This window comes from Thrips palmi, unplaced genomic scaffold, assembly GCF_012932325.1.
Source record: "Thrips palmi isolate BJ-2018 unplaced genomic scaffold, TpBJ-2018v1 HiC_scaffold_3, whole genome shotgun sequence".
NCBI lineage: Eukaryota > Metazoa > Arthropoda > Insecta > Thysanoptera > Thripidae > Thrips > Thrips palmi.
The window spans coordinates 12265946-12286351 of NW_023144630.1; the positions used below are offsets into that span (position 1 = coordinate 12265946).

Genomic DNA, 20406 nt, shown 5'->3' on the forward strand with positions numbered 1-20406 from the left:
GTTGTTGTTGATAGTTGCACAAGTGTCCGCCACAGAAACTAGAGCGCGCTGAGGGCGTTCCGTCCGCCGACGTAGTTCTACAAGCGGCCACCACAGAAAAGATAGAGCGCGCGGCGGACGCTACCTAAGAGGAGTGCGAAGGGTTGCCTACCTTGCAGGGCGCTGGAGGCTTTCCCGCAGCGCCGGCGCCTCGGCACGCATTGCGGAGTAGTTGGCGAACTGACGACGAATATCTCGGGATGGTGTGTCGGACCGGAGGTGTCTGTTCATGTAGTACCGCCAGAGCTCTGTAAAAATGTCACCTGCAACAGACAGGTTGTGAAAAGCATCGCAGAAATGTCACGATAGGGGGGCGCGAATACGAACTGAAACGAACGAGTGGTTGTGGGGGAGAGGAGTAAATCCGTTTCAAAGTGTAGTCGAGTGCAGTCGAAAGCGAGAAAAAGTGGCGAGACTGTAAGCCGATAAGTTTGGTGACGCTGCCTGACACGACCGAGTCGGAATGGTTGCCTACCTCGTTGGCCCTACCGAGCGCGCCGCAAAGATTGCCTACCTCTCGGGCGCTTTCGGGCGCGCGCAGCCTGATCAGCTTAGCAGCAAAGCAAGGGACGTAGGGGAGTCAACGGAACGAATGGTGAACGCCGATACCTACGAGTCGCTGGTGCGGTCGCTGGACTGGCCACGCTCTGGGGATCAGACCAAGACTGCGACTGGCTCCAAATCCGGGGCCGCTCTCTGGACTTCCCTTCCGGCGCTACGGTCGATTCACACTGACAAGCTGGTGGCAAGTACCGGGCAGTGCCCGCGCCGTCCTCTGAAACAGTATACAGGGTTCTGAAAGCATCGCGGTAAAACATCGAGTGCGAAAAGCAGTGCGAAAGAGAAACAACGGTGCGAAGCCTCAGCGGGGCTGCAAGCAGGCAGGGTGATAAACCCAATTTCTCTTTGCACGGGATTCGAGCCGCGGACTGCAGAGTATGTTCATTCTACAGTCCGCGGTCCAGAGACCGTCCTTAGAGAATAGCGGTGTACCCCATCCCCAGGCTTCCCTCTCGGGCCCGCAGCAGCAGTGCACCCTATGCACCCGGTGCATTGAGGGTGCATGCCACATGCAGACCCGACGTAAGGTTCAACGTCCTGTGTTCAGCACCACGGAAGGTGCATAGCGCAAAAAGCACACTGGGCACATCGGATGCGGTTTACCTTGGCGGCTGCAGGGGCGGGTCGAATGCGTGCGAACTCAAACAGGCGTTTTGCCAGGGCGGAACTCACCTGCACTCCTGCTCCCACTGACGCACCGCGAGCCCCCGAGGCACAAGCAGCCCTCCGGTGCATCAGAAGGCTGTCTTGCAGCCCAGGGGCTTGAACGCGGATGCGCGGGGAGAGGAGTACCCGTACCCAACCGCGATTACGAGACCATACGGACGAACCACAACTCCGAAGCGAGCCCAGCCTGCACACACTGCAAGAAAAACACCACAACAAAAGTACACAAATTCCTGGCAATTTTTTTTAACAGGAAATTATTGTACTTTTAAAGTACAACAATTGTTGTACAAAGTACAACGGAACCGGCATGACGAGTGCTGTGCAGTCCAGTACTTTATTTTTGTACAGTTTTTTTTTTCTTGCAGTGCATGAGCAGCATTAAGCGCATCGCTCTCACCTGCTCCTGGTTCATTGATACGAAGATACACAAGGGAAGAGGTGAACTGTATTAACAACACTATCATCCCGACACTGCAGCAATAAAGTGCGCATCGCGCACCACACGCACGCATGCATGCTGCAGGATCGGACCACAACACCTCGCCGCCAACGTGGTTGGCGATGACGCTCTGCTGCTCTAGCGCCAAAGCGCCGAGCTCATGCCGGGGCGAACTTGCGATGCGGTTGGACTTCCCCCATTCCTCCCGACAACGCCTTGCGCGGCCCGCGTGAAGGAGCAGGACGAGTCCGGCGGGGCGTCGCCTCCACTGCGGAGCATACTGGGACTTGTGTTTCTTACATCGCTCCTTAGGCGATGTGGTCAGGTTTTCTCTTCGCCTGATACGGTCCATCGTATCGGGCATTCAAAACATCTTTTGTATCATCACTTCGACCCACCGAAGTGGAATCCACTTTGCCCCACACGATCTATCGCACGACCGGAGTCGGCGAGGTGACCACGACGCAAGGCACACTCTAAGAAAAAATGACGGTAAATCCTGGATAATTTTTTTGCCAAACTTTACCGTACTTCAAAAACCAGTATCCACCGTACAGTCTACAGTATTTACCGTACTTGTTTTACAAAATATTTCGTAGTTTTTTAACAGAAGTTACCGTTCTTTCGTACAGTCCATGCCGTAGGAAGGACTTGATCTGGTCACAACAAAGGCCGCTCCCAAGAATTGTCCACATCAGGATCTTGAAAAAAGGGGGTCGACCGACTGAAAAATTTTATTGCACCTTTCGATAGGTCTCGTCAAGACCTTTTCAACGAGTGGTCGGAAGGGGGGTCCAGGAGTCCGACTTCAGCAGTTACGTACATCAGGATCTTGAAAAACAAGGGTCGACCGACTGAAAAAAATTAAAGCAGTTTTTGATAGGCATTAAAGGTACGGGATTGCCGGGTAAAAAAGTACGGGATTCCCTGTAAAAAAGTACGGCGTTGCCTGTAAAATAAGTACGGCGTTGCCTGTAAAAAACGACGGTATTGCCTGTTAAAAAAAGCACGGTGAAGTCTGGAGTAATCAGTACAGGATTTACCGTGATCTTTTCTCGCAGTGCAACTGGGGCTGGGGCTGGGGATTGCGAGTGGCGCAGCACGCAATCGTCTGCCCTCCTCTGGCACGGCCTGAACGGCCACTTCGGCGTGCAGGCGTCGGCGCCTTCGGGCAGCGGGGCCACAGCACGTCGACCGTGGCCTCGGCAAAGGAGTCTACTCTAGACCGTCCTTTACTGAGTGCTTTACATTTGCGAATGACGGAGGCGGAGTGCGTGTCACGTCTGTTGGTCGAGGGACTTCCCCCTGAACCCACGACGGCCACCCCCCACCTGTCTGCGGCCACGGCCACGGCGACCGGAGTGCCACTGCCGCCCGCGCGCGTCCGGGAGCGTGTCGCATTGGTTCCCTGCAACGACGCCGAAGACGCCATGGCCCCTGGACCGTGCACCCTTGTGTGCACCGCTCCGCAGCAACGCCGTGGATTCCAGCAGCGAGGGCTATAAGGCCACTTCTGGACTACGGCTTTGTTCAGGTCCCGGAGCGCCGTGGGGCGAGGCGCGGCGGCCGCCTGCAGGCCGCCGAACAAGCACTCCTACCTCACGGCCTCGCGGGCCACGGCGCTTAACCTAACCTGTGCGCCCTCCTGGACAACGGCTTTGTTCAGGTCCCGGAGCGCCGTGGGGCGAGGCGCGGCGGCCGCCTGCAGGCCGCTGAACACGCCCTCCTAGCTGAGGGCCTCGCGTACCACCACTCCTAACCTAACCTGTGCGCCCTCCTGGACAACGGGTTTGTTCAGGTCCCGGAGCGCCGTGGGGCGAGGCGCGGCGGCCGCCTGCAGGTCACCGAACACGCACTCCTACCTCACGGCCTCGCGGGCCACGGCGCTTAACCTAACCTGTGCGCCCTCCTGGACAACGGGTTTGTTCAGGTCCCGGAGCGCCGTGGGGTGAGGCGCGGCGGCCGCCTGCAGGTCACCGAACACGCACTCCTACCTCACGGCCTCGCGGGCCACGGCGCTTAACCTAACCTGTGCGCCCTCCTGGACAACGGCTTTGTTCAGGTCCCGGAGCGCCGTGGGGCGAGGCGCGGCGGCCGCCTGCAGGCCGCTGAACACGCCCTCCTAGCTGAGGGCCTCGCGTACCACCACTCCTAACCTAACCTGTGCGCCCTCCTGGACTACGGCTTTGTTCAGGTCCTGGAGCGCCGTGGGGCGAGGCGCGGCGGCCGCCTGCAGGTCACCGAACACGCACTCCTACCTCACGGCCTCGCGGGCCACGGCGCTTAACCTAACCTGTGCGCCCTCCTGGACAACGGGTTTGTTCAGGTCCCGGAGCGCCGTGGGGTGAGGCGCGGCGGCCGCCTGCAGGCCGCTGAACACGCCCTCCTAGCTGAGGGCCTCGCGTACCACCACTCCTAACCTAACCTGTGCGCCCTCCTGGACTACGGCTTTGTTCAGGTCCTGGAGCGCCGTGACGCGAGGCGCGACGGCCGCCTGCAGGCCGCCGAACACGCCCTCCTAGCTCACGGCCTCGCGGGCCACCGCTCCTAACCTAGCCTGTGCACCCTCCTAGGCAACGGCTAAAAAGGTAAGATGCCGTAGAAGCATATTTTCCTCTAATCATCTTTAGACGTGTTTCTAGTAGAAGTACTGGAGGCGACCAGTAAGGGTATTGGGCAACGCACCCTGCGACTTTGGAGGTAAAATCGCTAAGGTACCGTGGATGAGTTTTCGGACCGGGCGTACACATGTTATTTACCTCCACAACCAACCGTGCGTGGATAGAATTTCGTGTAGAGCCGTGGATGTGTTTCCCGCATCAAGAGACACAATGCAAGACACCTCCATGTTGTGGACGTGTTTACTGGTACGCGCAAAACTGCTCCAAAATTTTGGACGTACTCTTGTTGACGCCAGACTTTTCGTCCAAACCACTTTGGAGCGATTTCTTGTGGAGGAATCAAGGCGCCCCCAATCTCCTAGCCACCTGGGCTATAAATTTAGACATGTGGGCGAGCTCAGAGCCAAAATCACCCAAATCATGAATTTCGCCTCAGATGTACGGATTTCAACGACACAATAGCAAATTTCGCTGTCCAACGGGTCGATGTATTCCATTTAGTGGGCTGGTACAGTGGCCTTCTGCAACCCACTGGGTGCAAGTGGAGTCTCTGTACATTGGGTGGCAAAATTTCGCATGCCAATGGGGTTTAAAAATTTGCAACATTTTTTACAGTGAGGCTTCGCCATCGCGCAGCCAATCAGTCTTTTGAAGGGAGGACTCCTGGCGAAGCAGGCGGTTCCAGGCTCCGGACGAAGGAAGCGGCCGAAGTTGTTGCGGGTCTTCAGGGCTCGATGTTCTGCAGGATCCAGGGCAGGTAGTGCGCGACCTTGGTGTAGACGCCGGGGGTGCCCTTCGTGGCGCAGTGTGTGGGCCCGAAGGACACGATGCCCTGCTGCACCACGCGCGGCGTGCCCTTCACCTGGCCGGCCGTGGTCAGGGGGCCGCCGCTGTCGCCCTGGCACGAGTCGCCGGTGGAGTCGCCGGCGCACATCTGCTTCTCGCTCGAGATGACCAGCTGCCGCGGCACGTACGCGCTGGCGCAGTCCTCGGCCCTGGACACGGGCACGCTCACCTTCATAAGCACCTTGCTGCCGCCCGCTGCGAGGAGAACCAGGGTCAGTGCCACCAGTGCACGGTAAAAACTTTGTCGTGTTTTACAAGGACCGGTCACCTCAGCTAAGAATCATGCCCCCCCCCCTCGGTTCTTAGGGAGGCGCCTCTGACTAAGGTAGCTCCTTAGCCAAACTAGCCCGGCGCGTTCGTTTTCACGTCCGCCATTTTTAACCTCACATTTGCCAATTGTAGGAATTCAGACAATAAACTAATAGAACTCAACGTAACATGTTTTCTCACGTAAAATTTAACGCTGAATCCGGTTCCGTACTCGCTTTTCCAAAAAAAGGGAGGATTGCTGAAAGAAATTGGGATAACGTTTACGCTGCGGCGCTCCTCCAGCCGCTCACATATTTCACGGACGTGAATGAACTGGATCATCCAGAGGCAAACAGGCACTCGAAATGAAAAAATCGCACTTTTAACCTTGGTATTTTATGAAATTTAATTACTTATTTGGTTGAATTCGTCTGTTGAGCGTGGAGTATCGGTATAATTAGGTTATAGTCTCAACATGTCGACATGTAAACAAACGCTTGGGTAAGGAGCTACCTTAGCCAGACGGGTCTACCTAAGGACCAGGCGCCAAGACCCTAGCTGAGATGACCGGTCCTTGTAAAACAGGACAAAGATTTTACCGTGTATCGGTCAAGACAAGGAGCAACGCACGATGACCTTGGCGTCCCTTACCTCCAATCCCGTTAGCCACGCGACCCCAGCCGGCCACCATCACCTTCTTGCCGGTCAGGTCCTTCTTCTGGTCCTTGGCGTCCACCGGCAGGCAAATGGGCTTCACGAAGTCTGCAACGCGAACGGACGTCAGCGTCAAAGAGGCACATCACAACTCTACAAACTGAATTGTGTACTCAGTATGCGTCTACAGATGCATACTTAAATGAGTTCACATTTACAGATGCGTACTTAGCTGAGTACACATGTACAGATGCATACTCAGCTGAGTACACGTCTACAGATACATACTTGGCTCAGTACACGCCTACAAACGCATACCTAACTCATCAACACTGTAAATCCAAAGGCAATACTTTTAGAACCTTTTTGGCGATACAATTGAGTATCGCCAATAACCGGCCTTACGGAAAAGTATTGCCTTCAACACGGCGATACACAAAAGTATCACCAAAATTTGGCGATACTTTGGAGTATTGCCACGATTTGGCAGTAAACGTTGAACAAAACAAGGGGACAAGACCTTGGTTTAATGCCGTGGTTTCGGCAATATCCAAAAGTATTGCCAAATTTTGGCGATACGTTTTTGTATCGCCGTTCTGAAGGCAATGCTTTTCCGTAAGGCCGGTTTATTGGCGATACTCGATTGTATGGCCAAAAAATTTACTTTAGTAAGTATCGCCTTTGCATTTGCAGTGTAGGAGCAGGTGTGCTCATTTTCAGTTCGGGTTAGTTGTTTGTTCGACGGATACTCCGATGGACTTGACTTGGTTTGTCAGAAGAAAAGGGGGGCGGGTCTTTGCTGGTAAGTCGCTCGGCCGGAGGGCCACAAAGAGACTCGAGGCCCGAAACGAAAACGCGTAACTCTAATTAGCCCGGAGACACTCAAAGCACAAGCCGAGTCAGCCAGGCGGGCGGAGAGGATGAGGAGGAAAAGGGGGGGGGAGGAGAGGAAGCAGCAGGCTGGAGGTCATGTTGGAGTCCCAGAAAGCGCGGGAAGGAGGGGGCAAATACGCACTGCAAGCATGCTGCAAGCACGGCGCTCTCGGCGCCAGCAGCGGAGCGCCAAGTTTCCCTCGCCCAGCAATCAGCGCGAGAAGGCTCCTTGGCGGCGCTGCTCGGGACGCGGATCCCAGGAGCTCCCCAAAAACGCCGTGCCACGTGCTGGGTCGCTGATCAAAGGATCCGCAACTCCTTTTCCTCCTGTCGCGACGGGGTCCAATGCAGCACGACATTCCCGACCCGGTGGGCTTCTCAGTAAAGAGGAATGAAAGGCTTTGGAGGCGGTCACTTTGCATTAGACGGGTGAAGGGAAGCAGAGTCCTACAGAGAAAGAAGCGTCACCACCAGTGCGTGAGCGCGCGCGCGGCGAGTGCTGCGCGTGGTTTGCCATTTGCCATACTTAGCTGCTAGCCAGTGTTTCCCCGGCTCGGCTCGGTCCGCGTGGCGAAGGGCCCGGCTTAGCTCGCTTAGCTCCACTCGTACCGACGGTGCCAGATTGCTGGTCGGGAGGGATGATGCGCAGGGCTCTGCAGGCAGCGGGTGGGTCCATGCCCAGTATGGAAAATGGCACGCTCACATTGGTGGATCGGGAATACGCTTCTCTCCCATGTAAGATTCTAAAGGGAAGCACCCCGTTGGGGATTTTGAACGTTAGACGTGCCCGGTGTTGGTGCCCTTTGGCTAGTCCCCCCTCGCCGCCCGGAGGCGCTCCTGCGACGCGCTGGTGGCCTCACCGGTGAACTCGACGGCCGTGGCAAGGCGCAGCAGCGCGATGTCGTCCTGCAAGCTCTTCTCGCCGTAGTTCTTGTGCTTGATGATGCGCTCGATGTTCACGTCCACGGGCGGCGGCGCGCACACCCGCTTGCCCGACACGAAGGAGCAGTCGGTCTCGGAGGAGGCGTCCTGCTCGCCCAGGCGCACCGACACCCTGAGGAAGGACCCCGTCAAAGACGCCGTCAAAAAAGCCCGTCAAAAAGGCCCCGTGAAAAAGACCCCGTCAAAAAGACCCCGTCAAAGACCAGTCAGCCAGCCAGCGGGAGGCAAGGAGGCAGCCGAGGGAGTCAAACGGGCGGTTTCTCGCTCTGTCTCTCTCGCACTCTCACGGAGACCCCTTTGGGTGCGACAGAGAGAGACTCTTCTGAGCCGCTGGGCAGGGAGGCGAGGAGGCGCCAACTCACGGGATGAGGCCGGTGTCCTCGTTGCTGCAGTGCGCGGCCGTGAGCACGTAGCGGTCGCTGATGAGGCTTCCGCCGCACTTGTAGTCGAACACGTTGGAGTAGTCATCCCCTGCGGCGGGCACACACTGTCAACCCTTGGGCCGTGCCATGGCATCAAGGCCAAAGAAAAGGACAGCCGTGGCCGTTTGTCGCTCCGCCTCTCTCGCACCCCCCTTCGAAGGGGTGAGTGCGAGAGAGCGACGAACCACTGGCGGCACTGTTATTTAACGAGTGTGACATCACATTCGTTAGAATGTGAATTTTGTCACTTTCGTTTGAATGTGACTCGGCCATCATGCGGCAGTCTGATGCGGGTGTCACATTCGTTAAAGCGCGAATCAACATTCAAACGAATGTGACATCACGTCCAAACGAACGTGACAAGATCCACATTCTAACGAATGTGACGTCACATTTGTTGAATAACAGTGGGGGAGGTGTTTGAGGGGTGTACTTACAGTGGTAGCCCAGGCGCGCCATCCAGGGCAGCTCCATGACCTTGGCCTCACTGCCGCGGATGATCCTGTCGGCGTTCGCGAGGCCGCACTCGTCCAAGGGCAGCAGCCGCAGGTTGGCGGCGGCCAGCGCGGCGGGGCTGCCGGACGCGGAGGGCAGCGAACCGCCGGCCACGCTCGGCCCGCCGCCGGGGCAGCACACCTGCAGTCGCAAAGTATACTCGTCTTTACTCCGCACCACTGTGCGGGGTGCTCGGCCCCAGCGAAGGGAGGCTGCCCTCCGCGCGGAGTACTCTGCAAACTCAACAGTGTACTCAGTACACTCTCTTTAGCGTGTTCTCACGAGTACACTCTCTTCAGCGTGTACTGACGAGTGTACTTTCTTCAGCGGGTGCTCACGAGCACACTCCCACGAGCGTGTACTCAACTGCATGTATTTCCAGGATCTGAGTACACTCTCGTTCGAGTGTACTCTTCTGAGTACACTCTCGTTCGAGTGTACTCTTCTGAGTACACTCTCGTTAGAGTGTACTCGTGAGTACACGCTGAACAGAGTGTGCTGATCACACTGTTGAGTTTGCAGAGAAGCCACACGCCAGGAATCGTTTTCCTCGGACAAAAGCGTGAAGGTGCCTACCTTGGGGTGCACGCCGGCGAAGCCGCAGTGCGCCTGCTGCAGCTGCAGCACGTCCTCGGGGGTGGGCTGCTTGCCACGCCCCGCCAGCCCCGACAGCGCCGCGCAGTCCTGGAGGGGCAGGCAGGCCCGGCCGAGGGGGCACTGCCGCTCGCCTGCCACTGCGGGGGACAACAGCGCCGTCAGTCAACAAGTGCCTTCATTTCGAACAGATGCCGTCACTGGCTCTCTCATACCCCTCCACGACGCCCGATGAGAGTGAGAGAGAGACAGACCTTGGAGTAAAGGTCTATCTACAATTGGGCGGATGTAGGTTAACTTGAACGAGGTTTGACACCTACCCTCTCGGAAATGGCTCGAAACAGTCTTAAATCATGGGTCTGTGTCTAAAACCACCCCAAAAAAATTTGGCTGAAAAATATTGACATTTGGCCGAACTGTGGCACTTTTTGTGTTTTGGTCCATTTTGGTAAAATTAATACATTGAAAATTTGCATTTTTTCATTGTTCGAAATAGGAATTTTTTAGGCCTAATTTGTTTGATTAGAGCTGTCATAGTATAGATCAATGTAATTTGGTTCATGGACCCCACCTCAGTCAATTTACACTGGAGGCTGAGAAATTTCCATAAGTTTTAGTGAAAAGTCAAAATAGCAGACCTTACCCCACCTTTTAAAATACATTTCTATGCATGAAAATTTACCTTAAGGTTGTAGTAACAACATATTAAAATTCTGGTATGGAGTTTTTATTTCATTTTAAGGAAAGCGTTCCAGAAAGCGCAACTTTTGACTTGACGATTAAGCCAAAACGCTTGACATTTCACCAGATGCAAAGTGCACTGTAAAAATTATGTCGTGAATTTACAACGGAATATTTTACGAAGGTTTTTGGGAATGTCCAAAAGTGCACTTTTGAGTTGCACCCTTGCACTTGAGTGGCAGAGGTTGACCATTGCCTAACAACTGTCTTATATTTCAGTATGGATGCTCAAGACTTGGTCAGGAGACGGCGTCTGGAGGCGTTGAATAAGGGGGAATACCCATATAATTTGTCAATACCACTTTCACATCAAGCGTCTACTGCAGGTATTTTATACTTCAGTGTAAATTGCGTGAGTGCTTGAACAACTCTGAACTGCTCAAACTATTTCCAATTTTAGTTTTCTGAAGCTCATTAAGTACCAGAAATTTAAACTTTTGTACATAGATCAGTGGGTCGGATCCTAGCAAAGCCTGTGTTCAACCTGTAAATGCTATTTCCACGAGTGCCAATGAAGTCCCAATAGACAAGTCTCAATCCGTCTGTACTTTTATTTTCTGAAGGTCATTAAGTGATATAAAGTTTAAAGTTTTCTGTCAAAATGTCAGTGGTTTAGGTGCCTGTGTAGTCTGTCTTTGTGTGACCTGTGTGTATTGTTTCAGATGGAGACAATGCTGGGCGATCCAATGCTGTTTAATCCAATGCTGCTCAATCCAATGCTGTTCAATCCAATGCTGGTACAGTCTTCATCGGCAAAGAGTCGACCGGCAAAGAGTCGACTTCATGTGACGGTCCCCGCTTAAGCGGCGGGGGCGAGCTCGAGCCACAATGGTTTTATGGCCCTCCCAAGCTCGGAGCACTACCGGAGCTTTTGTCTACCACCATGTGCTGTTTGGTTTTCGTGTCGGCAAAGAGTCGAAATCCGGTCCCGACCCGTCGACTCTTTGCCGATGAAGACTGTACCAGTTCTGATGTTCCTAGTTCTGAAGTTCTTGGGACTGCTGCTACAAATGCTGGTATGTGGACTTTGTGCTATAATTTTGACTCATTTTGTTTTCATGCCTAGGTGTTCTAGTGACAGGTCCTTTTTGCTCTTATCCAAATGTTCTAGGGCACTTCACGCCGATACAATTCCAGTCAGCTATTTTACACTGTAAAAATTTTGTTGTGAATTTACAACGGAATATTTTACGAAGGTTTTTGGGAATGTCCAAAAGTGCACTGTAAATGTTTCTTTCCTACAGGAACTTTTGTAAATTGACGGAAGTTCATCGTTAATCTACGAAGGTTATTAGTAAATTTACGAAGAAAAATCGTAAATGTGCAGAATCTGTTGTAAATTTACGACGGGCTTCGTTAATCCACGACTGGTCTTCGTAAATCTACGGCGGACCTTCGTAAATAAACGAATGAACTGTTGGCAATTTTTTTTGCCGAAGGATCCGTTGTTAATTCCAGACGTATAATTACGAAGGTTCTCTGTATATTAACGAAGGTTCCCTGTAAATTTACGAAGGATCTTGGTAGATTTACGAAGGTGCTTCGTAAATTTCATTGGGATTATAAATTCGACAGAGATTGTTTGAAAAATTAACGAAGGTTTTTGGCTGACCGATGCGAAGCCTGTTACTTCAGTGGGGTTGAAAAGTTTTGTCTGTCTGAGGCTGTCTGTCTGTGTGTCTGTGTGTCCGCATACTATCCTAAACGGCTCGGCCGATCTCGGTGAGACTTGGCACACTTTTTGGGTATGTCCTTGGCTCGGCACACGCGAAATTTCACCATCCTAGCTCAACTGGTTCAGTTTTTATAGCCGAAAAACACCTAAAAAACGGCGAAAAATAGAGCTGTTCTGCAGATAGATCACTTTGTTTTGGCGGAAAAGGGGGGTCTGGGGGGCGGAGCCCCCAGCCTCGACAAGTTAAAAGGGGACAAGGGTCAAGATCGTGTTATCTGTAGATAAAACAACTCTATTTAGATGTAGGGGGGTCTGGGGGGCGGGGCCCCCCAGCATTCAACAAGTTAAAAAATAACCGACAATGGACAAGCCATTGCCTGCCGCAGGCAGCAAGCGCCGCAGGCCAAGGTAGGTACGCCAGGCGTGGAGTGGAGGGAACAGGCAGCGAGACATCGCGAAGCCTGTACGACAAGACGCGGTCTGGGCGGTAAACCTACCTTGTTGTAAATATACGGAGAGCTTCGTAAATTAACGAAGGAACCGTTGGCATTTTTTTGCCGAAGGATCCGTCGTTTATTCCGGACTTAATTTTTACAGTGTACTTTCTGGCGTTATGTGGTCCGCTAGAAAGCGGCAGCCTCAAAGAGAGGGATTAGATGCATGTAGAGAGCAAGTGCCCCCTGCCCAGACTTCCCCTTCTGATGAAGTTGGTCCTTCCACTCCTTTCAAAATCTTTGGCGCATTTTGTAGAATGGGATTTTGCCTCTGGACTTAGAAAAAGATGTAAATAAAGAGAGGGCGACCTAACCTAGTTTCACAACTATTTGGTACAATAAAGAAACCTTTTCATGCTTGTCATACCTTCGAGAGAGGGTATCGGAGCTTGGCCAACTGTAGTCCAAGCCAAGCCAAATCCTTATTGAAATTTTGGCCACTATATTGTTTCTTGTTTTTCGTATAAAGTGGTGGGCAAGGCCTCGCGGTTCGATTAGCGCAAATCGCCGCAACAATTCTTCTTCGAAAGCCTCTCATCTCCATCGCGGTCGTCATCAGGGAATTCGCGATCACTCTCAGACCCACTCATTTAACTTTTGCAACCGGAAGTAGGCGTAGGGATTGGATTTGGTTCAAACCATACTCCGCCCTCTTTACTACCTTCTCTACCGGACACTACAAATCCAAAGGTCAGACTTTACGCCTCTGGAGAGGCGAGACAAAAAGTCTCGCCACATTTTGGCGGTACTTTCATGTCTCGCCACAATATGGTCAGATTCAAATGTCTCGCCAATTTATGGCGAGACTTTTTTGTCTCGCCAAAATATGACCCAAAATTATTGAATAGGGTAGGCAATGCATGGATTCATGGCAAAATAGATAAACTACTGCATTATTCACAAAATTCATAAGAAAACATTTCTGATCACCACTGATAGTTGTTTGACCCACTGGGGACTCTCAAGAGTAACGCTGTTTGTTTCGCTCATAAACAAAGAGGTGCGTCTTCACATAACAGGGCCGCTCACATTCAGTTTCATTGAAATCAGATTGTACTACAATAATCACAGTAGCACTGTGGCTATGAAGAAATTTGCAGGCAGGTTGAGAGTTGATTCATCCAATAAAGATTGTGTACAAACATGTAGCGTGAGTACTGTACAACTTGGTCCAGAGCACAGATGGTGAGACTGTTGATGAACTAAAACATTTTGACAATTATCCTTTTCCACACGCAGTTTGACAATAGCTCGAACGATAAAAAGACATCTTCGCGAACAGATAACCCAGTTGGCAACAGTCGTCATCGCTCCAAACTAGAAAAAACTTAATTTATTGATGCAAAGTCGGGAGGGAAAACATGATAACCAGGGCCATTTCCTCAGGTTACTTTTGTTTACGAGATGTGAGGATGTGACTGCGAATACTGGTTTGGTCATGCGTATAATTTCCCAACCCGAATCTGAATCTAAATCGTCACGCCATAAACTGCCCATAACCTCTTCCGTCCAAAAACAAAAACATAGCCTCTAAATGGCTGCCAGCTCTGAGCGATTGTTTGACTTGCAACGATATAATTTAGTTTTTCCTAGTTTCGAGCAATGACGACTGTTGCCAACTGGGTTATCTGGTTGCGAAGATGTCTTTTAATCGTTCGAGCTATTGTCAAACTGCGTGTGAAAAAGGAGAACTGTCAAATGTTAAGGTCATCAACAGTCTGCCACCATCTGTTCTCTGGGCTAAGTTGTACAGTACTCACAGCTACAGTTTGTAGACCAATCTTTATTGGATGAATCAACTCTCAACCTGCCTGCAAATTTCTTCATAGCCACAGTGCTACTGTGATTATTGTGAGTACAATCTGATTCAATGAAACTGAATGTGAGCGGCCCTGTTATGTGAAGACGCACCCTTGGGTTATGAGCGAAACAAACAGCGTTACTCTTGAGAGTCCCCAGTGGGTCAAAAACTATCAGTGGTGATCAGAAATGATTTCTCGTGAATTTGTGAATAATGCAGTAGTTTATGTATTTGCTATGAATCCATGCATTGCCTACCCTATTTAAATAATTTTGGGCCATATTGGCGAGACAAAAAAGTCTCGCCATAAATTGGCGAGACATTTGAATCTGACCATATGTGGCGAGACATGAAAGTATCGCCAAAATGTGGCGAGACTTTTTGTCTCGCCACATTTTGGCGTAATGTCTTTCCATTCAGTTTGCAGTGGACCGCTCTTCTGGTACTGCACTCCTTAACACGTTCGCTGCGGTACGAAAATGGTCGCAGGACGTCGAAACAAAACCCAAAATATTCGGGAAACCTAGCAGGTCCGAAAATTGGGTCGCTTTTTCCACCTGTTCCTGGTTCCCCGTTTTGGCCAGAATAGAAATTCTAATACGACACGGGCGTTCTCGTATCGCGTCTGGGCGCCGCGCACTCGCGGAATGGCCCATACTGCGATACGAGAATATCCGTGGTCGTATTTTTTTTATTTGCTCGTTGGTGTGGGCCCTATGAGAAGTCGAATGGTACGTGTGTGTCCGAGCTTTGTGCGGTCAATAGTATTTCTGGGAAGGCCTTCGCAGTCTGGGCTTTTCCGCCCAAACCCCGTTGCAGCGAACGTGTTAATCCTCCCGTGCCCTTGTAGATAGAACTTTATCAGGTCGCGGCTAACAAACTCACGTTGTCGGGGACGCATCAACTGGGCGGCCGCCGCTGGAACAGACACGACACATCAGCAAGGGCCTCCACTCATTCATCAATGTTTCAAAAACAGCGATTTTAAACAATTTTCAAGAAGAGCCGGGCGTACCGCGGGCAAGGACGAGGAGCAGGAAAACTCGAAGCCCCTCATTGCGAATCGCTGGACGCTTCGGGCTGAACTGAAGAGGCTGGACTGATGGTGCTCTCGCCGGCCGGCCCCACCGCCTCACCTAGCCTCACATCAGCCCGCCCCGCTCCGCGCATCCTTCGCCTTCCGCGCTTTGCGGACCCGCCGGCCGCCGTCGTTACCCGCTGCCCCATCTCTCTCTCGCGTCGCCCCCCGTGCCGCGAGTGCCCCCAGTGGGTATCACGACGTTCACCTAAACTTTTTCACCGAAACCCACATGCTGAAATTTTCAAGTCAAAAGAAACAATATCTGAATTTTTTCTTCCGAAATCAAGTTTTCGGGGATGTTTCACCGAAAATTATACTTAAGGGCGTTCCAAATTTCAGAGACTGTGCCTGTTGACCAACTGCACCTGTGCATTGTTGGGGTCGTGACCCGCCGCATGCGACTCGCCACAGCGCCCAGAGCCTGAAATGCTTTTCGAGGGAAAAGGGAGACCTTTTAAATGCCATGAGAAATGCTCTAAAACGTGAAAATATATGTGAAGTTACGGTCCCGTGCTTGCAATTCCGTGGTTTGGTACGGAAAATGTACGGATAATAGGGTACGGAACAGGTACGTAAGGGAGTATGGGGCGATTTGTAACAGGGGCGATTTGTAACAAATGCGTTTATTAATTTAAGTGGAGGGAGCAGAGGAAAATCTGAGTATGGCCCCTCTTTCGCTTCAAGTACAGGGTCCTTGAACAATCGAAGCGGATGTTATCGGTGCTCAGGTATAGTTTTGGAGGGCGTCTGAAATATAGGGTACACCGAAATTCGGCAAACATGCAAATCTTTTATTTTGAGTTCTAGGAAGTTCTGTCTGGCTCCCCAGGTATGAAGCACCATCGAAGTACCGTTGGGGCCTTGAAGCGTGACCCCTTTACAATGTAAACACGTGGCATAAGTTGCTTTTACTTTGTCCACTGATATTTAGGGACGGATTTCTTGCGTAACAGGCATTTGGGGTGATTCATGACAGACCCGTTTCAAAACAAGAATTTAAGTAGTTTTTGCTGTTAAATGCTTGAATTATTTCTCGAATCATCTGCTGTTTTATTCCAATACGTTTACACAGCTCGAAATGCCTTTTTAAGCGAGTTATTCTATGCTGTCCTCTCAAAAATGCTGAGGCGGTCAACGGCAGCTTGTAATGTAGATTTTTAGACGTCTGCAGGACACCCGAAGAACAGCTGGTGGAGGAGATAACATTCCTGACGATGTTTCATTTAATGTGTAGGATGTTATGAAAGGCCCATGGCTGTTACAAATCACCCCATGCTGGGGCGATTCGTAACAGCATGCAAGGGTTTGGAAAACGTCTTAGATTTCAAAGATTACGGACTCCAGATTGATCCAATGGAGCTGCACAGTCTAGATGAAGGGCCAGACTGCTCAACTGGCACAAGTTTGACACCGATATGCAGAATGTTCTTAATTTTGTATAGAGAATTCCGAAATCTGTTACAAATCGCCCCATACTCCCTTACCTTCCGTACTGGTTCTATGTAGTCTCCACAAGGATCTCATGTAAACTGGCACGGAAAACATGTACAGAACTTCCGTGGTTACCAGCAAGGTACGGACGGTCCAGGTAAAAAATTGACCGGACACGTTCCGTACTTTTTTCTCCCAGTGGCACTGGTAAGAAGAAGGCATATAAATTACGCTCTCAAAGAGCTTAAACCTTTTCATGCCCTTTGGGAAGGGAGTGAATCGTATAGCAACCCTTGCAAAAAGGAAAATATATGGAAAATATGTGTCAATATATGACTCCATATATGTTTCATGCATTGCCAATATGATTGTATCTTGTTCAATATATTGCAAATTATCTTGCGCAATGCGTGGTTTATATATGGGGGTATATCTTGGTACCCGTTAATATATGATGCATATATTCCCCCATGTAATATTATCTTCGCAAAATGTATGTTTCAATATCTGACACGGTGCCCGTCGTGGGATGGGGCAGGGTGAGGAGGGCAGACTTTTCAAGTAACTTTTCTTAAAATCTTGGCACTCGATGTTGAAAGGCGGCTATATTTCTGAAGATGATTTTATCTTGAAAAACATATTGACGCCATATATTAAGCAGGGGCAAGGTTCTTTTCTATGCGTTTAAGTCTCCAAGAAATTTTGAGAAATCCTGTTTAACAAGTTAACTGGAACAGTTCGGAAATTTTAAACGTCTTTTTTGGGTGTAGCGCGAAAAGTTCTTCTAGGCGATACGGTAGGATTTCAATGATGTCCTCGCAAGGCGAGGTTGACATTTTTTATCATAGTAAAGGAAGTCTCCGAGTCGTCAGACTCCTGGTGTATTCACATATATTGCCTACATATAGAGCACTGTATGAAATTATATTTGCCACATATTTTTATATCGGAAAAGTATCTTGCTAAATTATCTTTTCACATATGTCGTCAATACATGTTGGGCCATATATTTTGTCCATATAGTGCCCATATATTTTCCATTTTGCAAGGGAATTTTAAACAAATTTTAAAGCTCTTCCAAAAGGCATTAATGATTCATCGCTCCAGGGGCATAAACTTTAACCCTTAAAGGGCATAATTTAATGCTTTGTTACACCAGTGGGCGGCTGGCGCCTCTATAATGAAACACTGGGCAAAGCACTTTTAGTGCGGTGAAAACGTTTTTAGGCAAATGACAAATTTTAATTTTCGTCAAAAAAAAACAACTGGGCATCAAAAAGTTTGGGTGAACCGTCGTAGAACCCCCCCAGTGCCCCCATCCATCCAGGCGCAAGATGGAAGTAGGGGGGGTTATGACGTCACTGGCGGACTAAGACCATTTTCAGACGGTCCAGCTGGGCCCGCGCGCCACCGTCACCGCCGCCAGGCCTGCGCAATTTTTCATCCATAGAGCCGAAGCGCTAGCCGCTGGATGGATGCAGGGGGTATCGGCGGCCGGCCGGCTCTGGTCCGCGCGGGGTATCGCCACTGCAGCCACAGCCCTCGCCAATTTCAAGCCGTTCCCCCTTTTTTGCGCCATGTTTGGGTTTGAAAATGATGTTCCAAATGCTTTTAGTTCACTGTCAATTTTATTGATTGAAGCACGTCCACCTACTCTAATTAAGATAGTTCAGAGGCTCAATGATGTATTATGATCTTTCACACATATTCAAAAGCAACAATATGAAACTGGAGACAGATACAAAGTCCATTGGGCATCAAAATGACAATCCTCAAAATATCTGGAATTAAAAGTCAGTTTGGACAACAGATCTAGAGATAAGAGCAAATAATAACAGAACATTTAACAATTGTCAGAATTTGCCATAAACAGAGGCACCATTACATGATATTTACACTGTAAAAAATTAGTTCGTAAATTTACAAACAATTTATGGGTAATTTCGTTGCACAAATTATATGTAAATTACAACTTTTTTTTGTTTCTTAACGAGTTATGAATTATTCTTCACGCAGTAGTTTGTAAAATCACAAACTTTTTACACGCTCCAAATTACGTGGACCGCTTTTGTTCTACCTTGTCACGCTGATTCTATGGAAATTAACTTATTTCAGCGTTTTTGTTTTGTTTTATGAACATCTTGTAAAATGATGAAGGCATCACATATCTCGTAATTTTACAAGCGATTGTGCAACGGAAATTACCCAAGCATTTGTTGTTGTAATTTTAGGAAACTTTTCATATTTTGTGATCTTGCTGTCACGTTGAGATGTATTTCGTTCGTACCATTTCATAAGGCGGTGTTCACAACAAATTTCATAAAATTAAGAAGATTTCTGTGATGAATAATTCATAAAACGGCCTCTACAATATATTTCATAAAATAACGAAATGTTATTGTTACCTTACAGGGATTTGTAAATTTTTTTTCGTAAATTCACAATAATTTTTACAGTGATACAATATGAAGACTCTTTGGAGCCCTTGGTATAATGTAGAGATTCACTTCAAAAATCCAACTGGAAGCCTAGCTCGATGGCTTGAAAGGCTGGCGCCGTACAAATTTGAAGTTGTCCACGAGAAAGGAATCAACATGGGCATGCTGATGCATTGAGCAGACGGCCTGCTAGACCATGCACGGCCAACTGCAAGAAATGTGCAAGATTAGAAGAGCGAGACGCGGCATCCTTGAACTACATAGACATGGATAAACTTTTAGAGCTCGATACACCATATTATACTCTACCAAAGGTATAGTTGTCTTTTGCAATACATCATGATGAGTCTTAAGTATGTTCTAACACTTCCTTCTGTTCTGGTGTTAGGTTTTTACTGCTCTTTTCCAAGAGTGTTTGCAAATCTTCTGGCAACTTCTCCAACGGTGGCTCTCTGGAGTTGTATTAATTTCTGCGCCATAATGTGGGGATACTTCGTGTCTGGCCAAGCCACTCCCCAAAGGTGACATAACTCCACAATTTCTTCTGTATCTTCTGCCTCCTCGTCCCCTCAACAAGGACAGGGTCCTCATAAGGCTCCATATCACCCAAGAAATTGGGGTGAGATCATCGTCGTCATCTTCAGTTAGACCGCTGTACTTCATGGGTGGACTAGGAAAACTTCTCCACGATGGTATACTTAGGGATCTCAATGCATTTTGCTCCCAAGTTTTCCATTGTCACAGTAATTGGTGCACTTACACATGGAACCATCCCGGACTGGACCAAAACTGTTGCAGGTAATTTGAGACTTTATTTATGCAAATTATTATTGTAAGAGACCCGTTCTGATTGTACTAGACTCGAGGTTCAAAACCTCCTCTGGCTGGATTCTCATACTTTGCTTTTGCTTTGTGTCGACTTTCTCACTTTTCACTTTGTCTTTGTTCTCTTCTCAGTTCATTATTCTTTCTCTTTCAGATTCATGTTGAGACCAGCAAGAGGCGAAAGTGACCGAAGGGCAAACATTGTGTTGGTGTGGACAATTTTAAAGGGTTCATCAACAGTCTCCCACCATCTGTTCTCTGGGCTAATTTGTACAGTACTCACAGCTACAGTTTGTAGCCCAATCTTTATTGGAGAATCAACTCTCAACCTGCCTGCAAATTTCTTCATAGCCACAGTGCTACTGTGATTTTTGTGAGTACAATCTGTTTTCAATGAAACTGAATGTGAGCGGCCCTGTTATGTGAAGACGCCCCCTTTTGGGGTTTATGAGCGAAACAAACAGCGTTACTCTTGAGAGTCCCCAGGGGGGTCAAAAACTATCAGTGGTGATCAGA

General features: G+C 49.6%; 1 protein-coding gene across 1 annotated transcript; it reads right to left on the bottom strand.

Moving 5' to 3' along the window:
* Positions 1–4795: 4795 nt before the first annotated feature.
* LOC117647888 (serine protease easter-like) lies at positions 4796–19728 on the bottom strand. The gene is made up of 6 exons (XM_034389862.1): positions 19672–19728; positions 8753–8951; positions 8256–8364; positions 7812–8005; positions 6076–6186; positions 4796–5370 (listed from the first exon to the last, which is right to left on the bottom strand). Exons 1-6 carry the CDS (start codon positions 19726–19728, stop codon positions 5054–5056), a joined length of 987 nt encoding a protein of 328 aa, XP_034245753.1. The 3' UTR covers positions 4796–5053.
* Positions 19729–20406: the final 678 nt, after the last annotated feature.

What these genes read in the sequence shown, in the direction of transcription:
- LOC117647888 (XM_034389862.1), bottom strand. Translation starts at nt 19,728, where the DNA reads ATGAAGTACAGCGGTCTAACTGAAGATGACGACGATGATCTCACCCCA. An exon ending in ATCTCACCCCAATTTCTTGG is followed by an intron (nt 8,952 to 19,671) that starts GTGATATGGAGC and finishes TTGCGACTGCAG; the next exon opens with GTGTGCTGCCCCGGCGGCGG. An exon ending in CGTGGCTAACGGGATTGGAG is followed by an intron (nt 5,371 to 6,075) that starts GTAAGGGACGCC and finishes TTCTCCTCGCAG; the next exon opens with CGGGCGGCAGCAAGGTGCTT.